General features: G+C 33.3%; 1 protein-coding gene across 4 annotated transcripts in view; it reads right to left on the reverse strand.

The window, feature by feature from the left end:
- Positions 1–27,469, reverse strand: part of LOC131946603 (partitioning defective 3 homolog) — a 78,819-nt gene that overhangs the window by 36,274 nt on the left and 15,076 nt on the right. For 3 of the 4 annotated variants that reach the window (XM_059307496.1, XM_059307497.1, XM_059307495.1), the window contains 9 exons: positions 22,713–22,817; positions 22,405–22,618; positions 18,631–18,755; positions 18,292–18,498; positions 17,648–17,709; positions 17,365–17,565; positions 12,813–13,488; positions 10,158–10,298; positions 106–405 (listed from right to left, as the gene is read on the reverse strand). In XM_059307496.1, coding sequence (XP_059163479.1) covers positions 106–405; positions 10,158–10,298; positions 12,813–13,488; positions 17,365–17,565; positions 17,648–17,709; positions 18,292–18,498; positions 18,631–18,755; positions 22,405–22,618; positions 22,713–22,817 — 2,031 coding nt within the window. The remainder of the gene's footprint in view (positions 1–105; positions 406–10,157; positions 10,299–12,812; positions 13,489–17,364; positions 17,566–17,647; positions 17,710–18,291; positions 18,499–18,630; positions 18,756–22,404; positions 22,619–22,712; positions 22,818–27,469) is intronic. The other variant, XM_059307498.1, reaches the window with a different exon arrangement.

Consider the following 27,469-nt stretch of genomic DNA (forward strand, 5'->3'; position numbering starts at 1 on the left):
AAATCATATGAAATAAGTATAAAAAATTGAGGACTTGGGATAATATGGGTTAATATTTTAAAATACAACTGATCTTTAGTTTTCAAATTTCAGAACAAACCAAACCTTGAATGCTGCACCTCCTTGCAAAACTGTTTTTACATAAATGCCCAAATCTTTACTGCCTGTTTGAAAAGTTTCTGTTCTTCCTTTAACACTAACACCTAATCCAGCAGAACCTGATTCATTAAGTGGAATGTGAAGAGTAATTTTCTCCTTGTTGGCAGCGTCATATGACTTGTCTATTTCTTCTTCTTGGTGAGAATGCTGTAAGGGCAAGACACTTAGTTCACCATCAGTAACACAATTATCCAAAGCATAACTTATAATATGATCCCCATCTTTAGCATCCAAAGAGTTGTCCCCCTGAAAACCAAAGAAAAAAAACAAGTCCACAAAGCAAGCAAGCAGGCAGGATTTAGCAAACAAAAGACATTTACTACTAAAAACAACTACACTGACACATTCATGCACCTTTTTTTCTCTCTTAATTAGTGAAGGGATGGTCTAAGTAATTAAAGAGAGTTTTCAAATTTAAAAAGGTAATATTTAAAAATATGAAGTAAATATAGGATAGAACTATTTCTTTTATGACATCATCAGAGTACAAAGTAAAATGTACGTTTTTTTTCAAACAAGACTTAATAAAGTTTCTACATTTAATAATTAAAACCAAGAATTAAAATGTTTTTCTGCTTTGAAGTATTAATGGAATAAATTCATAACAGACTACTGAATTTTTAGCCTGGAGCTAAAATAATAATAATAATCATAATAAAGCATTGACTGTTTAGTAAGTAAACATTTTTCTAAATTCATAGCATTATTTTACAAAAATATCCTTAAGTTACAGAAATCAAAGAAAACAGTAAACTGGTTAAAACATTTTAATAAATAAAAAAAAACCTTAGTTGAATTAAACAAGATTAACTGATTGTTGTAAAATGACAATCAATCAACTGACAGAAAAGCATTTTAGGTTTGAAAACATTTCAATAGAAAATTAAGATAACGAATATATGAAATAAAATCAAGAAACTTTTAGAATTTAAATAAATTATTCTTGAGCAAAATATAAAACAAGTTATTAATCTTTAATGAATATGTTTAAAAGTTCTTGCATCTAATCAAAATATTTCATTTCACAAATTAGTAATATGCAACAGAAACAGCTTTAATAGTATCATTTTCAAACAAAATGGACAAGAAGCTGATTTCAGGTCTCTTGAGATCAATTTTAACAGCTATGACAGGTTATTGTTTGTATATGTATGCTCTTATGTAATTATATAAGACATGCATGTATTGTCATATGTATTGTTAAAGTAAAAGTATGATAATATCAGAATATGTAGCCTAAAAATTTTAATTTTGGAAATCTGCAGAAATTCAGAAATCATATGCCTGATTTATTTTACCAAGAAGCTAGAGATTAGAGATTATTATACAAGGGACAATGGTGGTATAGTTAAGTATGTTGTAGACCTACAGATAAGCAGTAATATCCGTAAAAGATATCAAGTTAATTAGCTGATTTTTAAACCATTCTTTATTGACAATAATAGCCAAACATCACACCAAAGGACATAAAAAAGCTGCGGTAAACAGTGTTCATGCGATAAATAACATTTAACAGCCATAACATTTTCACACTGGTAAACACTGTTGTTTGCCTGTTTTTATTACATTCCCAGGTATTTAATTTACTAGCCATGGGTACCTGTTTCACGTGAATTATAGACCTATATTTTTTTACTGTTATACTTATTTAGAAAAAATAATTTATTTAATAGTTATTAGTCAAAATGCTTTACTACACGTTGAACGATATTAGTGACAAAGCAAAGAAATAACTAAATTGCTAAAAATCAGACACATTAAAAATAACTTCTACCACCTACTATAAAAATTAAAACTGAATTAAATACATTATTAGTCAACAACACCATATTAAATGCACACGCTGATTACAGACCTGATTCTGTGGTCATTCAATTGTCATTATGTTGTTTATAAAAGTAATTTTTATTACTTTGACCAAGATAATTGTATACATTTCATAGAGTCTGTCTTGGTAAGCCGATTTTTAGTATCTAGATCTAAATCAGAGAGTTAATTTCTTCATATTCTAAAATTGTGAAATGACGACCATTAGTGTTGTGTTCTTTCCGTAGTTTAAACATATTGATGAGATTTCATATATAAGTATTTTATCAAATTTGTAGTATGTATCAACTTTTCAGCGATTTCCAATAACCAGAAGTGGAACTTATTCTACTTTCAATTTTTCAAAAGCCTATAACTTGAGTACTATTTCAGATAGATCAATGAAATTTCACATGTAAGTAAAAGATCTAATTCTCTGCCTCCTAGCAAATTTTGAGTAATTTCTGTTGACTGGAAGTACTAATTTACACTATTTCTGATTTATCAAAAAAAAAAAAAAACGCATGTGAATTTATAAAGTACTAATAATATTCCGCTCTATTATACAATGATTGTTTGGTGTTCACTTGGTGCACAATTCTTTTTTCTACAAAATTCTATTCCATTTTAAAAAGTTTAAGTAATTAAAAATGGATTTAAAATTATGTCTATTTACCGAGTTGCCATACTAATAGTGTTATAAAAGAATAATCGAGAAAGTGTTGGGGATATCACTCCCGCTTTATTTTCATTAAATGTGATCTGACATTAAGCAGTATTTAAATGTAGCCTACAGACCAGTTATATATAACTAGAAGCCTACTAATGTCATTAAACTAATTTTAAATAATTATTATTTTTGACTTAGTAATTAGTAAAGTAGCGTCCACGCGTATGTTCCTCTTTTTGGCTTCAAATTCCTCTTTTTAGGCATGACTGTTGCTACTTTTGGCTGACTGGTAGGCATGTCTGACACTATAATGATCGTTTGCAGTGTTTTCAATTTAATGATTGTCTTTTCTCAAAAAGTACCTGTATTTTTAAAACATAAACGAGCCAAGTAGTAATTTTAACATTTCAGTTTGATAGACAATGAGATCAACCTGAATAACTGAAATTAGATTTTAGAAAGTTATTCTTTACTTTTTAAAAATTAATATTTTGAAAACAAACTTGGGCCAAGCGGACCAGTAATCATGAGGATAGTAAAAACACCAATATGTATGCTTTCCAAATAGCCTTAGACAACTATTAAAAATTGACGGGTATGGCATCCCCCTCCCTCCAACAACTAGACACGGTGTTGAGGTCATTGTGAAGGCCAATTGCATGTCTTAACATGAACAATTGTATTTGAGATGGATGATGTCACTATATTCACCCTCCAACCACCCAAAACAATTCAACAAACAAGCGGTGACGTCGTTAGCCTTTAATTTTCTTCATGAGCAAAAGAAACGCTGGCTTTCGTACATTTTGTGTTGTTGTATTTTACAAAATAGTCTGCTAAAACAGTTGCCCTTAAAATGAGTGAGAGATAATATTGAACAAGACCATATTTGTGCGAGATCCTAATTATTTAATAGATTTTATTTAGGTCCACCATCTAGACTACAGGGCAAGTTCATGTTAAGTTCAAATAAACCTTTAAAAAATCATGTGTGGCCATGATCGAGATGTCCGTGTCATGTAGGGGAGACTAAATGTCAGACGCTAAAAATAACTAATTTTTTACCAATCCTATTTCACTATTTGTGATCATTTACAACAGTACAGGGTCTGTAAATAAAAGGAACATAGTGGCTAAAAAATGATGTCACGCCAATATTAAGTAAACTTAGACATTGGCTAGCATAACAGAAGATGTTGTACAATGTATGCTTGCACGATTGGCGGAAAACAGATCAACTATAAACACATTCCGGGTCTTAATAATGAAAACTATTTCTAGAAAGTCAAAACAATCTTGTTTGTTTTATAACTTCAAACCCGGCTATTTTTAAACTCAAATTTGGCTAAGCCGAAATGGAAATTATATTGCAAATTGTTGGTGAATGATTTTTTTTCTTCTGTTGTTTGAGCCAATACAGTGAGACCAGTTTAGTGAGCCTTAAATCTAGACCACAAGAACTGGCTAAACTACATTAGACTAGGTTGATGCTTTGTCCGAATCTGGAGATATTTTGGGGATGAAAAAATTCCAGGCTATTATGAAAATTTCCAAACTATTTATCTACCAGGAAATTTTATCTTAAAACTAGCGTGCACTTCCCAGCGTGTTGCCGTAGGGTCAGAAGGAAGTCTGATGAAATATTTTAAGAGGGTTTCATCAATGTTACCAATCCTATATTCTTAGATGTGTGACCATGTTTTTTAAACTTTAAACTAAGTTATTTAAATGTAAACAATGCCTGCATTTGGATCATTTTTATCAGAGCACCGGCAGACGCGCCTGATTTAATTTAGTGAATGAATATAATACTACATCTTATCTATATTCTATTGCACTCTTGACAACAAACGTATGCGCATTAGTGCTCACGGGAAAGCCCAGGGAGCCAAATAGCACCCTGCGCCAGATTCGACTTAGTGAGCAACTGGGGTGCTTCAGGTCACACAAATGCCGGATTGCGGGCAGCTGCATCTCTTGCAATTTTACCGCTTAAAATGGTAGTACCCCTTACACACTATGAAGGACACTCAATAAATGGAAACCAATGCTACGATAGCCGCTCTTGAACTCTGGGTGCCAAATCGTGTATTGACAAAAATCACACCCTCCTGGGCAGCGCCCATAAGAAAATTTAACATTTTTTTTCCACAGACACTTTTTCAGGAGTATTCTCATCAACTCCCCAAATTTCATTGCACTCGGGTGAATGGTGTTAAACCACATCCACTTTTATTTTTTATATACCGTATATAGACAAAAATCGCATCCTCCCAGGATGTTGCCCTTGCAAAATTAAAAAAGGATTTTTTTTTGTGTGCAGAAACCTCACCAGGAGTGCTCTAATTGACTCCCCAAAGTTTCATTTTTATAGAAAGACAGATACACCAATATTGCCAATTGACAAGTTCAATGTATTATTATCTTCAGGGTATAGCTTTACTGATATGCTTATTTGTTGTTTCAATTAGGTTCCAATAATATTATCAATTTTTAAAATAAAAGTTAATTAATTAATTAATTAGCAAGCAGACAACCAGAAAAAACGTAGTTGACATTTTAATATTTTTTTCTAGATCTGTATAAAAGCAACGTGAGTTTCAGCTTAAAAAAAAACCTTTCTTTGCTTAGTTACATATTGATAGTCGCAAAACGACTAACTCTGTTTTTTTTCTGCACAAATTGAAAGATAGTATGAATGCGCAGAGTAGCTAAATTTTCAAAGCCATACAATAATCTACATATTTAAGGACAGTGTGTAAGACTATAAGAGTGAAGCTGAATTTAAATTTTGAACTTAGGTCAGGGCTTCACTTTAAATTAAAGATGGCTGTCCAATAATGTTCATTTTTGTCACTTGCAATGCTGAATGCATTTCAATCTATTGTAAGCTTTTGACTATAGCTTTAATGATAGAACTGTTTGTTGTTTCTATTAGGTTCCAACACCATTATCAATTATCTAATTTGAGAATACATGCGATAAATAGACTTAACCCTTTAAACTTGCAGTACCGCTTTATAGGTCCTAGTCTCCATGCCCCGAGATACTGATAAAGTGGTACTATACTACACCTTACCTCAGATCTATATTAAAAAAGTACGTAACTGGTATTGTTAGACTGTCATGGCTGCGGGCATTAACCAAATTTTATGATGGAAAGATGATTTTTAAATTCCAAAACTAGGATTCAACCTATGTCTAAATCTACCTATGTATAAAAGAAGGGTGTATCTACATGGACAAAGGATTACTAAATCAAAATATGGGCAATAATTCATATGTACAAATGTTGATTGAAATAATAAAATTAATCTTGCTGTTATATTCATAGTCTTTATTTTTTTAATTGAGAGTCTGTTGTGTGTACATTTAACTCAGGAGCTCAGGGGCATGGAGATTTTAGGTTCAGGAACCAAGGCTTGAATGGATTAAGCCATTTGTTAGGTCTGTCGGAGAAACTCGATTCTAGATTCTAATATTTAGAATTTAGTAATATCTGGACCTGTACAAACACAATAAATAATTGAGTTTTGAGGCTTTATAGCTTTAATAATATAGCGGTTTGTTGTTTCTATTATGTAACATTGGAAATAGGTTAAACTAGGATATAATTTAATTAAAACAAATTGTTATGAAAGTTCCTAGCTAAAATTTATTTATTTTTATTTATATGAGGCTTGCACTAGAAAGAAACCGCCTCATAATTATTTAAATTCCGATTAAGTGAATCACGAGTTTTGTTTTAAAGTTGGTTTACAAATCAAAGAAATACAAATGAGGTGCAGTGAAGGAATATCCACACCAATGTGACGCATACACAAGGGAAGTACTACAGCCACCACAAAATGTTGCTGATATTTTGCTACATTTTCACTTTTATTTTGCAATCAAACGAGTTACCAAGCTTTTTTTAATACTCATTTCAGGTGTTAAATTAGTCTAATAGCTTTTTTTAATACTCATTTCAGGTGTTAAATTAGTCTAATAGCATGGTACTTGGCAAAAGACTGACATTAAAAAGGCCAACTAGGCATAAGGCTGACAGCAAAAAGGCAGACAAACAAAAATCCTAATATCACAATAAATGGGTTACTACAGAAATGTCTTCTAGACTACCATCAAAGAACAAAGACTGAGGCCACTAACATCATCGCTGACATAAACATGGCGCAATTTCCAAGAGAAGAGACGAAGGGAGTGTCTTAAACAGAAAATATCAACACCTAAATATTGCAAAATATGGTCACTAATGACTGGCATTGCTCCTTCTTTGTCAACAAGGTGAGACAAACATCAAAGAACGAAGTCTAAAGCTGCCTGAGACAATTTTAGTTGCTATCCTTATTAATAATTCAGTCCATGCTACTGTAGATGACAAAGGATAAGTTAATAGTGGCAATACCATCAAATTTCAAGAAGAAGTGAAAGAAACTAAATGATCACGTGCTTTGATCAAACTACATGTTAAGTAACGACAAAAATTACAATAACAAGCTAGTTTTATACTTGAAAAAAATGGTATGCATATTTGTTTGATTGTGGCACATTGTGTGTTGTATTTTAAGCTCATTGAAGTAACTAAGAATATTGATGGGAAAATGAAATAATCATATATATTTTAGATACAATGGAATGCAAAGTTATTGAATAACAGAAGGGGAGAAACATGCTTATTGCTGAAGGATTTGTCCGGACAAAAATCAGACAAAGAGGAGACCTCTTTTAATGGGAATGTAGCCAATGCCAACATTTAGCTGCACGTCAAAAGGCAGAACCTTTGCAGATCTGGAGAGGCCATGTATTGGATTATAGATGGAACGTTTAAAACTGCTCCTAATATTTTCCCACAAATCTACTCTATTCATGCCCCTGTAGATTACAAAAACTGCAGTGTACATGTTGATGCTTAAAAAATCAGAGGTGATGTATACAAAAGCATTCCGGGACCTTCTAGAAATCACTGAAGAAACAATACATGTAAACTTAGTACACTTGGCAGTTTGTGTGTGAAGACTGGTGTAGGGGGAGGGGAGATTACTTTGCATCATTTATCATTTTCTGAAGGGAAACTGGGTCTATTAGTAAATATGTGTAAATATATATATATATATATATATATATATATATATATATATATATATATATATATATATAAATATATATAAATATATATATATATATTTATATATAATTCTCTTCTGGGAGCCGTAAGAAAACAAGCTGCAAGAGCGCCTTACAGTCCCCTCTCTTCCTCTCTATCGCTACCACCCCCACCCCCTCACATGGTCTGGTGAGCTGTGGTTCACGCTGTTTACATTTTACAATCATAGAGACGGGTTTGGTGACGGCTATTAGTTTGAAACGATTTTAAACTTAGAGGAGGTAACTAAGAGGAGGCTGCTTTCACGGGGGGAAGGGGGGAAGGGGGGTTTAGTGTTTTTAAGCAAATATTTTCAGTGGCAGCATTGGTACTGTCAAATTCACAAATTATAAATTACTGAAAAGTAAAAAAAAAATTAACTAAATAGCGGCGTATGATACGCAGCGGGTTGGCTCATATATATAAAACCATAACACAAACGTAATGCAAACACAATCACAAACACAAACAAAAATGCAAACACAAATGCGCACAAACACAAACATAAAAGCAAACAATAACTAGATTGGAAACATAAGTATAAAAAACAAGCTTCAAAACTGTTATAGATCAAAAATATTAATTTGTAAAAAGTACATTGTATAAAATAAATAAAAGGTAGTATTGACTCTTTAAGCCAGTAATTATTTTCAGGTTTTACCGGAATTATCTTTTTGCAATCATTTTTTTTCAGTACTCATGCGGCCCTTATCTTTTTACTCATTGATTTAAACACCACACATTATTGATAAAAATTAATCGTATTTGAATGCCCTACACCAGGGGTTGGCAACCTGCGGCTCGCGAGCCGCATGCGGCTCTTTTGATATCAAGATGCGGCTCTTCAGCTCCTTGCACAAATACTAATAATCTTAATCAAAAAATAAAATATTTGAAATAAAAAAAATATTAGTGGCTCTTTAAAACCAGGGAAATTTTGAAAATTGTAACTTTTGGCTCTTCAGCTTCAAAAGGTTGCCGACCCCTGCCCTACACACTGATATAAATTTAAAGTAATTATTTATTTAGTGAAGAAAGATAATTACTTAGTATTAAAGAAGAAAAAAGAAGTTGATTTTTTTAGGCAAAAAATTCGCTTCTGTCGGGAAAGTAGATCTACATCCATTTTTTTACAAAAATTATGGATCGGATTAGTCTTAGAATAAATACTTTAATTTTGGTTAATTTTATAATGCTGCGAAGTAAAAGTTTAGACTTGGCTGCTGAATGGCATTCCGCAGTGTTAAAAAAAATGCAGTTTTGTGAGTTGTTTTACAAAAAAAATTCTATAAAGTAAAAAAACAACCTAACTAGAAAACTACAAGAAGTAAATACAAAGAAAAATGGCCGCTCTATCGTAAGCATGACCTATAAACGAATAAATACAGAAAATTTTATCAGACGCCGGGAGCATTGTTACAGTATGGCAGGCCAGCCTATCGACAGCTAGGAGCGTCATTACGGTCTTAAAGAGTTAATAATACCTGTGTTTTGCCTACAACACTACACTTTATCAAACCATGCTAATTAGATAACTTTTTTTTTTCCAACAACAAAAAAAACTAATAACTGGTACAAAGGGAATAATTTGTACACTTTTTTAAACTAAATTAGAATGTTTGTAATGGGTTATAAATATAGTTTAATTTTGTTCTTTGCACATTACGTGAATTAAAATGATAAACTGTAAAGTGAGAGTTTAGTTTGAAAGAAAAAATGTTCCAATCATCAATTTAGATTTTTAACACTTTAAATTGAAATTTTACATAGAATTTATATATATATATATATATATATATATATATATATATATATATATATATATATATATATATATATATATATATATATATAGGCTATATATATATATATATATATATATATATATATATATATATATATATATATAGGCTATATATATATATATATATATATAGGCTATATATATATATATATATATATATATAGGCTATATATATATATATATATATATAGGCTATATATATATATATATATATATATATAGGCTATATATATATATATATATATATATATATATATATATATATATATATATATATATATATATATATATATATATATATATATATATATATATATATATATATATATATATATATATATATATATATATATATATATATATATATATATATATATATATTGTTTAAATATTAAATTTACATTATAAATATTAATGTTGAATTAATAATAGTGTAAAGTTTAGTATCTGTGGGAATTATTGTAGGGGTTATCTAAATGAATATAAATATATATATATATATATATATATATGTATACATATTTGTATAAATACATAACATACAAAACTATCTAAAAATAATTTAATTTACATACCAATTTTCTAGGAACCTTAAACTTTTCATCAACTTCTTCTTGCCTGGAAACAATCAGTACAACCTGACCACCTTCAGGGATTTGCCGTAGAAAAGAAACAGCTTCTTTTTGAGTTTTCCCAGTCATTTCAACACCATTGACCTTTAATCAAATAATAACTGTACACCATTCTAGCATACTTGATTTTAACGCTAGTTATTTTATTTAAAAAGTTCAAACCATTTTATAACATAACTCAAAACATCTTCATCAACAAATGCCATATAGATTAGACCGTTTAAATGGAACTTTATTTGTGCTAACTTAAAGATAAACAATAAGTTTTGTACGGTCTAAAGAATGAGACAAAAAAAAAACTGACTCTTACAAAGATTAAGAGGTAATAAAAGGTATTTCTACAATCTGGAGCAAGACACATACATTTTTAAAATAAAATAATTAAAAGAGCCTTTATAAAAGCTATTAAATGCTCTAAAAAAAACTGAAGAATTTAAATTGAAGCATTAAGCATTCCTGCAATCTATTAAATAGATTTATCAACAAGCACTCTGAAAAATATATACTTTTATTAAGCTTTTATTTGTTCACAATGACTGTTTATTTGTTGGTTTGCAACAAATCTTGTAACTCAATTTAAACCCATTTCTAAAGCAGCTATTTCATCCAGATACATTTATATCAGATGACAATGTAAGAATATCTAATTAGACATTAGACTGGAAATTAAATTTTAATTAAAAATGTATTAATTCATTAATAAAAGGGAGATAACAGAATTAAGTACAGGATCAGCCAGCAAAGGACTGGCTGTTTTTTTCCCCCCACTGCACTAAGAAGGGGCAGATAATTGTCACATTCTTAATCATATGTGGTTCAAACTTTTTTTTATAACGAAAGTGGAAAATAAAACAAATAAAAAACATCATAATAATAAACTGAAAATAAAACTAATTTTGCCACTTGTAAAATCTACAACATATTTCGGCAATCGATGCTATTATTAAACAAATTAAACTTAATTTTATTTTCTTAATTAAATATTTTATTATGATGTTAATTCTAAAGTCAACACATCAATAAAAATATGTACTATAACACATGATTAGTAACTCTAAAGGACAATTAGCCCTTTATAAGAGTCATATAGTAGATCAACTATTTAAGGCACAATTTAAATCTACAATTCAATTGCAAATACTAAAAAGAACATTCAGAAGCTAGATTTTCCACATTATCTATTAGTAGATCTAATATTAGACATTAGATGTTACTTGTAAATATTGTAAGTTAACTAGGAAATGGTAACGTGTGCCAAAGGGAGATAATTGCTTTTCCCTACCTTTTTTCAATTCAATTTATTACTCTTCTTTATTAATTATTAAAAAAAAAATGGGACAAGCTTCAACAAAAACAGGACGGCGGAACAAGACAGTTTTTTTTTGTAAAAAAAAAAACAACTATTCCCCTTTTGGCGGGAATGTCTGGCATGTCTGGACATGAAATGTAATAATTTAAATTAGTTATAGGTTTAATAAAAGATATATACTAAAGTAATAAACAATAAAAAGTTGACTGACAAACTTATTTACTATTCTGGTAAAACGTCAGTTTAGAAAAGCTTGGTGGTGTGGTGTTAATGAAGAAAACTGACATTTTCTGCAATGGGGCCTAGAGCAATTTTAAGTATCACTATAGTGTGTTTTGCAGAGCTTGGCCTATTTGCACCAATTATATTCCAATTTTTTATTTCAAAAGGTTAAAGGTCGGCCATTTTGAAAATGCCAATAAAAAGTTTATAGTGTTTTCTTCTTATTCTTCTTCGTTCTTAATTTTTATTGTTGGAAGTGATCGAACCTTATCTGCCAGAGGGTTTGAACGCGAGAATTTTTCAAATTGCACCCTACCACGCCTATTCAATTAAGTCAGCGACTGTAATGCCCCTTCTTATCCATTGTCTATCACACTGTTTAGAACGACCGTAGTCGCCTTTGCGCTCACGGGTAAGACCAGGGCGTCAAATTGCATCCTGCTGGGTGCAGCCCATGTGAAATTAAACTCCCCCCCCCACCATCCCCAGAAACCTTCTCGGGAGTACTCATTGACTCCCTTAAGTTTTATGGCACTCAGATAAACAGTGTTGAGCCGCATCCGACTTTCATTATTTAAAATATATTGTGTGTGTGTATATATATATATATATATATATATATATATATATATATATATATATATATATATATATATATATATATATAGTTGGATTGTGAGGAAAAATAAAGGCAAATAGAGGAAAAAAACAAATCACGCTCTGCCAGGGCGCCACCCCTGCGATTTGAATTTTTTTTCCTCAGAAACCTCCCCAGGAGTATTCTCAACAACTTCCCAAATTTCATGGTGAACGGATTAAAGGTGTAGTAATGCATAAAAGACAGACAGACAAACACACACAAATTGCTTTTAATATATATAGATTTTTTAATCTAGCTTTTGAACATGGAGCAGTCTATTTAGACAAGCTCTAAAAAGGGCCAGCCAAAAAAAGTGATGAAAAGCAAATAAATAGATTGTAATACTAAGAACTAAATTCTTTTAAAAAATTGTGTATTGCACCTAAATAGAATGAAACAACTAAAATAAAATAAAATTTTGTCTTACCTGCAGCAAGCGATCACCTGGTCGTAACTGACCATCTTGTACCGCTGCACCCTTCGGAAGAATGTTTCGAATATATATTGGACAATTGCCATCAGTCTGGTTATCTCTTGAGGTAACACTAAAACCTAAACCTAAGGGACCTTTGGTAAGGTAAATAACAAGTTTTTTTCCAATTCTTCGAGTATTAGTAAGTGCATTTAGAGGAGTATCTGTGCTAGATAGTGCTGTACTTGGACTTCGAGTAGGAAGAACAGGAGGTACCCTTTTAGCCTGCTGAAAAGGCTGGATGGCTGGTTTAAGAAATGGCAAAGGGCTGCTGTTTGAGGGTACAGACACTTTATTTGGGTTTTTCAATGAGGCAGAAGAGTTGGTGCTCTGATCAGAAATTATGAGATCAGTGAGCTGAGGACTGCTAATTAACTGTTCTGAATCTGAAAATACTTTTGAAATATCTCTTGGGGCTGGAATAGGGTTGTTTGCTTTCACTTTTGAATCACCAGAGGATAATGCAAGTGGAGAAGGCTTCATTGGTGTATGACTTCGAGGTTTAGGCAGAACAGGTGGTGGCTTTTGTTTCATAGGATCCTTAAATGCTGATAAAGTTTCATTTTTTCCTTTAACCACTTGCAAACAAATTTCTTTAGAGTCCATAGCTGTGCGAAATATTTCCTGTGCCCTGATGATATAATTTAAGTTTAATTACAATTACATCTGCAATTTTAAAAACAATTAAAATGTAATCATCCACATAAAAACAAAGTGGAAGATACTGGTTGAGACTCTATGCTCAACAAGAAGTTAAGATGACTTTGTCAAATCAACATGTAATTAACAATATGAATAAACTTTCATTTCAAGTCTACTGACTTTAAGCTCCCCTTTCAGACCTGAAATTCCATAGGGCAGATGAGGTAAAGTTCATGTATCTTGACCTTGACATATGAAGGGATGGTGTGGTCAGAACCATGCTTAGCTGCCTTTACTTTTCCCGGCGTTAGTCAGGTGCCCATTAAAGCTGGGTGGACTCAGAGACATTCTACAGTTCAAGTGAGATAATAACTCGAGACCTTTAGGCTATTAGCCGACACTCTACCATTCGAACAACATCAGAACCCTACAAGAAAGCAGTAGATCAGCGCAGGTGGCCAAAAAAAATTAGAAGGTACAAAGCTCCAGAACTAAGCAAGACACTGTGGAAAGGCAGTGGCCAAACTAGGCTTGTCATGGAAGAGACTCAGGTCATGATGATAAAGACCATAAACACACTCAGTGTGTAGCCCTAATGATGTCTCCAGAGGCAACAAATGCTTTGATTGGATGGGAACGTGTTTCACCACGGCTTATATCAGCTCATTTTAATGCCAAGGGAGAGAAAACAATTTTAATTTAGTGCTATGCTTCCACAAATGCTTCATGAAGATATACACAAGACTACCTGGGCATCACCTGATGACAAAACTAAGAACCCAATAGACCACATCAGTTTCCAGAAAGTGGAGAGGTTTAATGGATGTGAAGGTGAGGTGAGGTGCGACACAGCCTCAGACCATCAACTCGTGGTTGCAATATTCAATTCAAAACTAAAAACCTACAGGGATCTAGCTAGTAAACCGCAAGTTCAATACAAAATATCTTAGTAGTCCAAAAGTAAAGGAGGACTTCAACTGCACAGTACTAAATAGGTATGAAGCACTGCCCAGTGTGGCAGAAGAAACTGTAGAGCAAAAAAGGCTAGGAATAAAAGAACTATGGAAGGCAACATGAACTGACATATTGGGAAAGAAAAAAATGAACAAAAAGAATGGATCACACCAGAGACATGGGCCAAGACTGAAGATAGGAAAGAAATAAAACAGATGATAAACCAATGCCAGGACGACAAAAGGAAAAAATATACCTAGGAAAATAATATTGTGAAGTAAATCACATGGTCAGGAAAAGTGCAAAAGAAGACAAAAGACAATTCATACAAGAGATGACAGTGGAGGCAGAAACTGCAGCAGGGCAAGGAATCATGAAGAGACTCTATGAAGTAGCCAAAACCTTTCAAATAAAAATATTAATCACAACAAATCAGTGAAGGATACAGGAGGAAAGATCCTAACAAGTGACACGGAAAGAGAAACCGATAGACACTTTGGTGAGATTCTAAACCAACCTCTCTCATCAACCATCCCTGATACACCACCTGAAAATCACCTACTTAATGTGAGTACAGGTCTCCCCACAAAGTTAGACACAATAAGAGCAATAAAGAGCATAAAAAATGGCAAAGCAACTGACTCAGATGGCATCCCGCCTGACTGGAAACTGGACTACCTGATAAAACTGCCAAAAATAGGAGACCTGTCACAATGCCACAACTGGAGAGGGATAATGATTCTTTCAGTCCCAAGTAAGGTGCTGACAAGAATCATCCTTGACACTTAAAGATACCTTGATTTTACTGATGATATCTGCCTACTATCTCACAAGCAACAAACCAAACTGAATCGACTATCTGAAGAAGCATCCGGAGTTGGATTAAAATCAATTGAAATAATAAAACAGACGTCAGAATAAAAAACAATCAGGACCGGCCCATACAGCTAAAAGGAGGAGATATACAAGGAACAAGCAAATAAACGTATCTGGGGAGGGTGATCAAAATGGATGGGGGAGCAAACAAGGACATAAAAAGCTGTATCAGTAAGGCCAGATGTGCCTTCAACTCACTAAGCTCAATATAGAATCGCACACTCCAGAGCGAGATAAGAATCTTCAATACAAATGTTAAGGCAGTATTACTTTATGACTCAGAGACCAAGAGGGTTACCAAGGCAAATACAGACAGGCTACAGTCATTCACAAACAGACATTGTGACAGGTCCTCAAAATTAAATGTAAGTAAATCATATCCTAAAATTTTTAAACCCTGAAACTTAAGGTCGTGTCAGAATTTTAAAAAAATACAATAGAAAATACTGACTTACTTTTCCAGACATTTCTTAATAAATGCAAAAAAAGCTGGCTTTTGCATATTTCGTGTTTTTTATTTTTAATATGGGTTACTCCCAAATTCTGTATCACTAGCTAACAGTGAAATAACCTGCTAAAACAGTTATCCTTAAAATGAATATGAGATAATATTAAACTAGACTGTATTCACTATTCACGCGTGTTCTTATTTATTTAATTAATTTTATTTAGATCCATCTGTAGACTACATGGCGAGTAAAGGTAAGTTCAAATTAGCCTAAAAAAATTTCTATAGCAGTGATCTAGGGTTAGTCCAGCAAAATGGTACCATTTTTAATCTGTTTCTCTATTTGGTTTTATTTACGTGACTGCAAAGAAAAGGAATATAGTGGCTAAAAAATGATGTTACACCAATAACGAGTAGCTCTAAGCTAGCAGCCTTTGTATCATGTACGCTAATGTGATCCAGAAAAGAGGCACCCCTGAAAAAAATTGCGGTGGGTGAATGACTTTTTTAATAGTTTCGCCAATACAACAAGACTAGTTTTGTGCACCATAAATATAGAACATGAGATCTGGCGAGACTAGATTAGGCTAGGCTTATGGCTAGTCCAAATCTTGAGATATTTTGGGGATGAAAACTCCCCAGCTAAAATGAAGATTTCCCAACTATTCATTAAATTTCCTGGCCCAGGAAATTTTACTTTAAAATCCCTGGCTTTTCCCTTGTTTCCTGGCTCTATGGGAACCCAGATTTTATGTCAGTAATGTGTGGTTAAAAAGATATGAGTAATTTAGTTTCATAGGTACTGAAAAAATTGAGTTAAAAAATAATTCATGTGAAAATAATTTCAGGCTTAAAGAGTTAAAATAATAAATTTAACTTATTTATGTGTTTCAATAAGGGCTGCATTTTGTTGAGCCATTTAAGCAAATAAATCACTAAACCAAATATGTGTACTTACTTGAAAAGAAATATATACCAAGTATTAACTTTCAAAAATGCAGATTTCACTGCTTTCTTTTAGCTTAATATCTCTTACGAGCTGACCTGTGATGTAGCATATGCCGCTATCTAGTTGTTTTATTTTCTACTTATCAACAATTCATAATTTGTGAATTCGACACTAACCCACCCCCTGTCTCCCCCACATCCCGCCCAGTGAATGCAGCCGTTTACAGACGACAAAGAAAATTTCAAGCATAACTTAAAAACTATATTATCTGCCCCTAATAGCTGTCACTTATTCGAAACCGGCTCTACTATTGTAAACATTCAGGTGAGGATGAGGGTGGTGGCTAAGCTGCATGGTGTCTTTTATGATCCCCATAAAGAGAATTATGTATATATATTGTTTTAATTTTAATATCTCATAGCAAAGCAATGATCACCTTGGACTATTATGATGTCTACTAAAAATATACAAAAACACTAGATTCACTAAAAAGCAAAAAAAAAAACACTACAACTTACAATATTTTAGTCTGAAGATAAAAATTTAGTTTTTGTTAAGCTGGACTAATGAGCAACCCAGAAAATAAAGTATCATTTATGTCATAATAAGAACAGTATTTTCTAATAGGTTTATGTTACCGAAGAAAAGGAACTCCTTGAAGACTGGTCCCATTTATTTCTGTAACTATATCATCTGGTTGAATTCTTCCATCTTTATGAACTGGTCTATTTGGTTCAATACTTTGAATAAGAAGACCAATGTCTTTTCCATTTTCATCATAAGCAGGGACAGCATGAATGCCAAGAGGCCCTCCATCATTTTCAAGATGAATCAAGTTGCTGGGGTAGTAAAAGTGGATGCCAAATGAAAATAGTGTTTTTAAATGTGACTTTTTCAAGGTGTAACTCAAAGAAAACAAACCTTTTATTTTGAAAAGCCTGACACACATTCCCATCATGTCCTTTGATTGGACCCACCCTTTGCTGAAAAAAAAAAAAAAAAAACTTAAAAATTATATTGTAAACTTTTAAAGTCAGTGTAGCATTCCATACAAAGGTTTAAATAAACATGTCTTCAAAATAAATCATTTTTCTTTCAATATTGGAAAAGAATTTTATTGTCTTAGACACAGTGTAGAAATACTTAATAACTTTATTATAATACAATTTAACTCCTATTCTTGTCTTGAATGGTTCTTGTTTTTTTCAGCTATCTTAAGACACTTAACACAACACAAAACTCAAATTTGATATTACATTTAATAACAAATGCAATTATTGTTACAGCTGAGTTAGTTTGAAAACAGCATGTTGGCTAACAGCTTACAATCAAGCTATATGTGAGCTAAAGAAGTAAACCTTTCCAGACATGACAGATTATCGGAAAGATGGAGTTTTGACATTCTGAGGAAGTTTTGGTCAATTACCCAGCCAAATATGATAAGTTTAACTAGTTGACTTTAGCCAAGTAAATGGTTTACTTATAAAATAGAGTTAAGTAGATGGTTTATCTAGAGATAATGTTGCAATTCACTAAATATTTTGACATAAAAAGCTATATCAAACCTTAACTTGCAACTGTGTATGAGACTGCTCAACTTTTTCTTGTGCTTCCAGCCAGCGAAACATTTCCGGTTGATTGTTAAGTGATGTATGCAAGGCATCTCGAGTAAAATGATTTTGATGTAACTTTTTTCTATCAAGTGATCCATGCATTGTTGCCTTCATTATTTTGTCTTCATCTGATGATTCTGATACAGGTTCATCACTATCCTAATGTATTTTAAAAAATTACTATTGTTAAATAACAAAAACCACCTATACAAAAAGAAACATTTTAAAAATACTATTGAAGAATGATAAAAAGGGGCATATTTTACTATGTGTGTAAATGCAATACTCTACCCTGATACTCTCTCGTCTTGTTATAAGAGGTTTATTGGCACCATTCACGTAATCATGTAATTGTTCTTCTATTAGAAGATTCAAGTTAGGCTCACTTCCCCTCCTCACATGCAAGTTGGTCATACCTTCAATAGCAATATAAATTATTTCCATTGGTGCAGTCAGCTTATTAAAACATCCAGACATTTTAACTAAAAAATAATTTTACAACATTAATATATCTAGATTAAAATGTGTTGATGGTCTAAATCAAGTTTCCAAACAGGTAGCTGCTACAAGGAAAAATTTAGCAATTATCACACCCCATAGCAAACATGGCTGCTTACGCTAAAAACAAATTTTTAGTAACAAAATCCTTGATTTTCCATAATAATCTGATAAAGGAAAATGTTTTCACTTTTTAAAATATCTAAATCCAATTTTATATTATCACAAATGTATCACTATAATGATGATAATCAGCTAAGTTATTTATTCTACGATTTATCTTAAGGAGATGGACTAATTGCGATTTTTATCTAGATCTAGATCTAAATCCATGAAGGTTAAATCCAAAAACAAAAACAAAAGTGCAAAAACAGAAAGCTAAGCTACAATCTCGTTGAAGTTATAGGTCTGTTGATATCTTATTCTAAACCAATGTGAACTCACTGTAACCCCTAAACAGTGTTGGGATTTTTCTCACACTGACAAGAAAACATGAGCGAACTTGAGATGGCAATGTTTGAAATTTTCTTTCTTCTGGAATAATTTTTAAAAAGATCCAAGATCCAGGTAGGCCTACATGTTTAGTTAAAAAATTTTCTTCTCAAACATCTAAAATAAGGGTCTCCAAACTTTTCAGCCTGAGGGCCACATTAACAATCAAATATCAGTTCGGGGGCCAGTTTTCTCCAGGCATCTCTTCGGGGTGATAACACATTTGAGGTCCAAGTTCTTTCTCAAATAATTCTTCACGTATTTCATTCTTGTATGTATGTTGTTCCAAAATTTGAAAGGTACTTCGATGCAAAAGTTTTAATATTAGTAAAGTCTTTGTTGGGCATAAACTTATAAAAACCCACCCGCCTTTCTTTGAACTTGTATCTAAGGAGGTAAGTTGCTTGCAATTCAATGACCTCCAGCTTCAGTTCATCTGGGCAACTGGCAACATTTGCTTCAAATTGGCTTTGAAACAGTCTCACCTCTTCTGCCTTTGAATCCAAGTCAGACAATTGCTATTGAAACTGCAGCTGGAGGTCTTTGATGATCTCACATGCAAATGACGTAGGGAACTCAGTGGTTGCTTTAGCCATGAAGACCTTGCACATGAAAGTGCATCACGTTGTTGGCCTGTACTTGTTCCAAAAATAAGACAAGTTTGGATCTGAAGAGCTTTAGGTGGGTGTATAGATCAGAGACTAGATTTCCCTCTCTTGTAGTTTTAGGTTCAGAAAATTTAAATGAATAGTTATGTCTGCAGCAGAGGCCAATTTCTATACCCACTCTTCATCAGACATTAATGGCTGTGGCTTGCCTTTACTTTTCAGGAAGTAACCTATTACATTTCTTAACTTAAATACTCTGCTCAGAACTTTCTGACAATTTAGCCATCCTACTGCTGTGTAATATGGTAAATCTTGCGGTTCTGTGTTTGTATCGGTCTGCAACATGGAAGGCAATGGTATTTGCACCAAAAGCTACATTTTCAAATTGTTTTGAATATTCTGGGCAAAGTTCCCCCGCCACCTCCAACAAACATGTTTTTCTGTGGACAAAAAGATCTCAGCGGGTCGTAGTTTGGAGACCCCTGATCTGAAACAACAACAACTGGGAACATCAAACTAAAAATGCCTCACTAATTGTTTCTCACATTTTCTACTCCCATATTACCACCTTACAATTTAGCATTTTACCCACAACCTGATAATTTCTTAAATAAATAGGCTTACACAATTCACTATTTTATGACTAGAACAAGATTTTTTTGTGAAAAAATGTACAACTAAGTTTTAATTGATATATTGTCTATGCACAGACTTTCAATTAGTAAGATTTATAATATTCATCAATGGCGACAACACATTCATAGGGTCAATGAAAGTTTACAACACATGACAATGAACAGGAAGGGAGGGAAGTGGAATAGTTGCAGAAGAAGCAGAAATTTGAACTAGCTGAATATAAAACTAAGACTAGGAACTGCCAGCTACCACAAGAAAAAATAAACCGGGAGTGATCTCCCCTAAACTTTCTCGAATATTCTTATATAAAAAAACAGGGGATGGGAACTCGGGCTATAGACATGATTTTTAATCCATTTTAAATACTTAAAGTTTTAAAAATAGAATAAAATCTCGTAGACAAATTAATTGCACACCAAGTGAACGCCAAATAAAAAAGCGCATAATAGTGCGCAATATTATTAGTACTTTTAAAATTTACATTAGTTTTTTGAGAAATCGGAAGTAGCGTAAATTACTACTTCCAGTTAACGGAAATTACTCAAAATTTGACAGATGGTAGAGAATTGGGTCCTTTACTTACTTGTGAAATTTCATTTATCTATCCTAAATAGTACTCAAGTTATAGGCTTTTGAAAAACTTGAGTACCGTTACAGCTAGGTTGATGAAATTTCATATATAAGTATTTTATCAAAATTGTAGATCCGTATCAACTTTTGAGCGATTTCCGATAAACGGAAATGGTACTATTTCTACTTTGAATTTTTCAAAAGCCTATAACTTGAGTATTATTTCAGATAGATAAATGAAATTTCACATGTAAGTAAAAGATCTAATTCTCTACCTTCTACCAAATTTTGAGTAATTTCCGTTGACCGGAAGTAGTAATTTACGCCATTTCCGATTTCTCAAAAAAAGCATGTAAATTAATAAAGTACTAATAATATTCCACAGTATTATGCACATTTTGTTTTGGCGTTCGCTTGGTGCGCAATTCTTTTTTCTACAAGATTCTATTCTATTTTTAAAAGTTTAAGAAATTAGAAATCATGTCTATATTCCGAGTTATATAAGAATATTCGAGAAAGTTTAGGGGAGATCACTCCCGGTTTATTAGCTTCAGTGATCATCTAATTCGAGAATAATAGGGATTTATCTATCTAGATTCTAAATTAGATCTAGAGCTATGGAAAAACTAGACTTAAACCAGCCGTAGATTCTAGATCTAGATCTAGCTCTATCTAGATCTAGAATCTATGCCAATGAGTTTCTACACTAAACTATTCCAGGCTTTAATTTTTATAAATCTTTGTTTGTTTAACTATGGAATTGGCTTATTTGGGATAAAATTTAATTTGAACTAATACACCCCAATTGCGTAACTCAAGTTTCTTATGCTGACTCTAGATCTAAGTTAAGTACCCCACTAATTCTGCACCTTATTGAAAGTGCCTAGATAGCTGAGATGATAGTGTAACAGTTAACATGCGGGTTTTAGATGTGAACCATTAAGTTGCCTATCGGGACTTGGCAGGACACGGGGCATGTGAAGTAGAGTTCATCTGTTTCTGTCTTCTTAGCATATGAAGGGAAAGTGTGGTCAGACCCATGCTCAGCCAAAATAGGTGTTTTTAAAAGACAATAACACATTGCCTGAGGTGTGACATCTTTTTGAATGTGGATTATGGATGACCCCCGAAACACACGGTTTTTCAAGAATAACAACGGGTAGTTTAGTATACTTTAAAACTAGAATAGCAATATAAAACAGATAAAATATTTTTATTTATTTATTATTTATTTATTTTTATTTATTTTAAGGAATATTACCTTGTGAAAGATCTCTAGGAGTGATAATAACATCAGTGGCTGCATTGTTACTGCTACTACTGTTGTGTCTAGGTAAAGGATATACAGACAAAGGAGGTACAGAGGCTGCATGAAAAATATCAGGGCTGATTGTCCCAGTGGAACTAGCACTTGCTCCATCACCACCATTGTGTTGAATAAATGGTCTTTCATGTTCTTTAAATTCTGCAATTAGCTTAAAAAGAAAGAAGAAATTGTTAGGAATTTGGAATTCCTCTGTTTAAAAAGAAAAACAATTTGCAATTAATACTACTTCATAAAATTCAAACCTGTTCTCTATCATCAACGACATCACAAAGCTGATCATCAGGGTCCAAGATACCCCCACCACTAATAGTTTTAAGGCTGATCACCTCAACCCAATGATTAGATCCCTGAAAATTTTTTTAGATATCAAATTAATTAACTGTTCAATTTAATAGTATTATAAGCTGTTTGGAAAATAAATACGTAAACAAAAAAATTGAAACAAAGTTTAAACAGTTAAAATATGTCTTTATAATATTACTTTGTTTTTATTATTTAACTAGCATACCCATCTCAGGAATTGCTGTTATCTAAAAAGATATGCTGACACAACATTTTAAGTTAATTTCATCAATGCATTACCAATTGTGTATTTTTAGTTGTGAGGCCTAGTTTTAAAAACTTTCTGTTGAGGCCAGGTTTATCCACTACTGTCTATACGTTTAGGGTGTGCTGTGTGGAGCTATATGATAGACTAGGCATACTGCCTAGCTTCGCTTAGGTTTTTAAGAAAGTTGAGAAATTGAATGATTAATTTATAGGTGATTGGCTGTTATGTTAAATGCTTAGGGCCTAAATTTATACAGTCGGGTACTTTTATTGTGCCCATAAAGTGATGGAATATTCGCAAACTTATTACTCGCAAGGTTATTAGAACTGAAAGGGCTTTCATAAAAATTATTAATCAAATATAATATTAAATTACATTTGCAATTAATTTTACAATTTCAATACAATACAAAACTTAATTTATTACAAAATATTCATTTAAAACAATGATATACATTACGATTTTTGCTTTTTCTTAAAAAGAGTATACAAAATATTAAAAAATTGTTACATTAAAAAGTTACCGCCCCTGTTCATAGACCAAATGACCGAATCTCGTATAATAAGAATTTCAATCGCAGTCATTTTTAGCCCTCTTCGAGGGCTTTGATGCTGACCAACAGTTTTTCCATACGGCCCAGTCATCTATAAAGGTGTATGCAAAAAATTAGCCAGTTATACAAAGAAGAGGTACCCTAAAATTTGTGTAGAAATTACCCTGTTTTCCTTTTAAAATACAAAGATTATATAGGGATATACGACTGGTCAGTTTTGACCCGTTTCCCGATTTTTCCCGGACATGGCCAGTTTTTTGTGACACCCCAAGGCGTTCTCCTACCACCTCACAAAATATCAAGGGGGGTCGTCGGAGGAAATTTTTTTTCGTAATAGAGCTCATATAAAGAGAATTTCACTCGCGGTCACTTTTTAGCCCTCGTCGAGGGCTTTGAGTGTAACCGACAGGTCTGCCCTACGACCAAGCCATTTACCTATAAGCATGCCAAAACTTAGCCAGATGTAAAGAGGGTAAGTGCCCTAAAATCCGTTTGGAAATGACCCTCTGTTTTCCCCATAAAATACAAAGATTATATAGGGAAATACAACTGGTCAGTTTTGACCCCTTTACGAAGTTTTCCCAGATATGCCGAGTTTTTTGTGACACCCCAAGGTGTTCTCCTACCACCTCACAAAATTTCAAGGGGGGTCGTCGGAGGAATTTTTTTTTCGTAATAGAGCTCATATAAAGAGAATTTCACTCGCGGTCACTTTTTAGCCCTCGTCGAGGGCTTTGAGTGTAACCGACAGTTTTCCCTAAAGGTCAAGCGATTGACCTAAGAGTATGCAAAAAATTAGCCAGATATACTGAGTTTAAGTACCCTAAAGTCTGCGTTGAAATGACCCTCTGTTTTTCCCATAAAATACAAAGATTATATAGGGAAATACAACTGGTCAGTTTTGACCCCTTTACGAAGTTTTCCCAGATATGCCGAGTTTTTTGTGACACCCCAATGTGTTCTCCTACCACCTCACAAAATTTCAAGGGGGGTCGTCGGAGGAATTTTTTTTTCGTAATAGAGCTCATATAAAGAGAATTTCACTCGCGGTCACTTTTTAGCCCTCGTCGAGGGCTTTGAGTGTAACCGACAGTTTTCCCTAAAGGTCAAGCCATTGACCTAAGAGTATGCAAAAAATTAGCCAGATATACTGAGTTTAAGTACCCTAAAGGCTGCGTTGAAATGACCCTCTGTTTTTCCCATAAAATACAAAGATTATATAGGGAAATACGACTGGTCAGTTTTGACCCATTTCCCGATTTTTCCCGGACATGGCGAGTTTTTTGTGACACCCCAAGGCGTTCTCCTACCACCTCACAAAATATCAAGGGGGGTCGTGGGAGGAATTTTTTTTTCGTAATAGAGCTCATATAAAGAGAATTTCACTCGCGGTCACTTTTTAGCCCTCGTCGAGGGCTTTGAGTGTAACCGACAGTTTTCCCTAAAGGTCAAGCCATTGTCCTAGGAGCATGCAAAAAATTAGCCAGATATACTGAGCTTAAGTATCCTAAAGTCTGCGTTGAAATGACCCTCTGTTTTTCCCATAAAATACAAAGATTATATAGGGAAATACAACTGGTCAGTTTTGACCCCTTTACGAAGTTTTCCCAGATATGCCGAGTTTTTTGTGACACCCCAAGGTGTTCTCCTACCACCTCACAAAATTTCAAGGGGGGTCGTCGGAGGAATTTTTTTTTCGTAATAGAGCTCATATAAAGAGAATTTCACTCGCGGTCACTTTTTAGCCCTCGTCGAGGGCTTTGAGTCAAACCGATAGTTTTCCCTAAAGGTCAAGCCATTGACCTAAGAGTATGCAAAAAATTAGCCAGATATACTGAGTTTAAGTACCCTAAAGGCTGCGTTGAAATGACCCTCTGTTTTTCCCATAAAATACAAAGATTATATAGGGAAATACAACTGGTCAGTTTTGACCCCTTTACGAAGTTTTCCCAGATATGCCGAGTTTTTTGTGACACCCCAAGGGGTTCTCCTACCACCTCACAAAATTTCAAGGGGGGTCGTCGGAGGAATTTTTTTTTCGTAATATAGCCCATATAAGGCGCCGGTCAGTCGAGGTCAGTTTTGACCCCCTCTCCGTAGACTTTTTGGCCAACCGTCACCGGCCCTCGTGTTCTATCGCCCCAAGGCACCATCGTGCCAAATTTGACGCGCCTGCGGCGCCGGGAAGTGCCCTATCGGGCACCCGACAACTTTGCTTTATATATATAGATTTACATTCTATAACATAAGACCTATGTTCAATTTCCATTATTGAGTGCACAGACTTTTATTTTTAGTCATACCAGCATATAGCTTTAGTAAGGTTACACCAAACAAAATTTATTTTTTACTTCTTAATGCATATTTCCATTTGTCATTTTCTTGTGATTTGTAAAAAAAGCCTTTTTCCTTAAAATTTAGGAATAATTACCCCTAAACCTATTTCTAATCCTATACTTAAATCTACCCTATTCCTAACATATTCTTCAGCTGTTTACCTGTATCTCTCTAAATGACTGGTGCGTAATTGATTGGGGTAATGTCTTACTGCAGTTATTTGGGCAAGGTTATGTACAGGGGAGGTGATTGACATTGGGAGGTAATGAATGGAATGGGGGAGTGGGAAATGACCGGAAGTAAATTAACAGGTTGTTATTGTTAATCTTCTGAAACGTTCTTAATCCAACGTCCTTTTCTGCTTGTCGCACATCATAAGCAAATCCAAGAATGTGATGCCAATAAGGGGTCATCCATAAATGACGTCACACTCTAAGGGGGGAGGGGGGGTCAGTAATTTTGTGACGATGTGTGATGAGGGGGAGGGGGGTCATATGGTGTGACATCACACTTTTGCGTTAGAAAACTAATTTTAGCCATTATTTCGTGTTTTAGAAAATAGTTTTATAAATTGTAACAGGAATTGATTAAAATATTCTATAAAGTTCAGACAAAATTTTGGAAAAATATTGTATTTTAAGAAAAATTCAACTGCAATTTTGAGGGGGGTTGTAAGCTGAGGTGTGATGTCATTGGGGGGGGGGGATGTCTGGCTTTTTGTGATGATGTGTGATGGAGGGGAGGAGGGGGGAGGTAAAAATCATTTTAAAAAGTGTGATGTCATTTGTGGATGACCCCTAATGGACCACTCTCTTAGCATAAGCTAAATGCTCATGTGAACATTATGGCGATTACATTTGCTTTAAAGACTACCCTACAATTTTGACATGGTGGCACATGACATTCGATGTTTAAACCATTGACTGTGGGCTCCCAAGAGAGCCCTGTTACATCCCTTACACCTGAGAGGTTGCCAAGTGTGTTCTACCTCACTATTATGGAGAGTGATTAACGTACTCTTAAGGCTTTCATACAGCATGGCTAGCTGTGTGGCAGTGTGGGTAAACCCATGCCTCGACAAATATGATCCAAGAATATATAGAGCAGCATTGGATACATTTTAATAACTTTAATTTTAGAAAACAAGGTCACATGTCTAAGAATATAGGATTAACACATTAATGAAACCCTCTTAAATTACTGCAGCAATGAATGGGATGGGCAGGCTAGTAAAAAAAAACATAAAACAATTTATAATTATAGTAGCATTTTTAAGGTTATAAATTATTAAAATACCCGAGTTTTATTATATCCTCAACTCTGTTTTTATCACAGAATGATAAATACTAAAAAGGTGATTACAGTCTATAAATTGCACCAGTGCTGAACACTGTATATCATATTTAAATTAAGAAGAACTAAAATGAGGGAAATGAGGTCTCAAGAACTTAAGTAGTGATGAAATTAATTTTAATTACTTAAGTAAACAATGCAGCTTTATTGGGCTTTTATATATATAAAAAAAAGCAAAACCTGATTTATAATTTTAGCAGCATTGT

This window comes from Physella acuta, unplaced genomic scaffold, assembly GCF_028476545.2.
Source record: "Physella acuta isolate Inbredline_101_S28 unplaced genomic scaffold, ASM2847654v3 ptg000565l, whole genome shotgun sequence".
Lineage (NCBI taxonomy): Eukaryota > Metazoa > Mollusca > Gastropoda > Physidae > Physella > Physella acuta.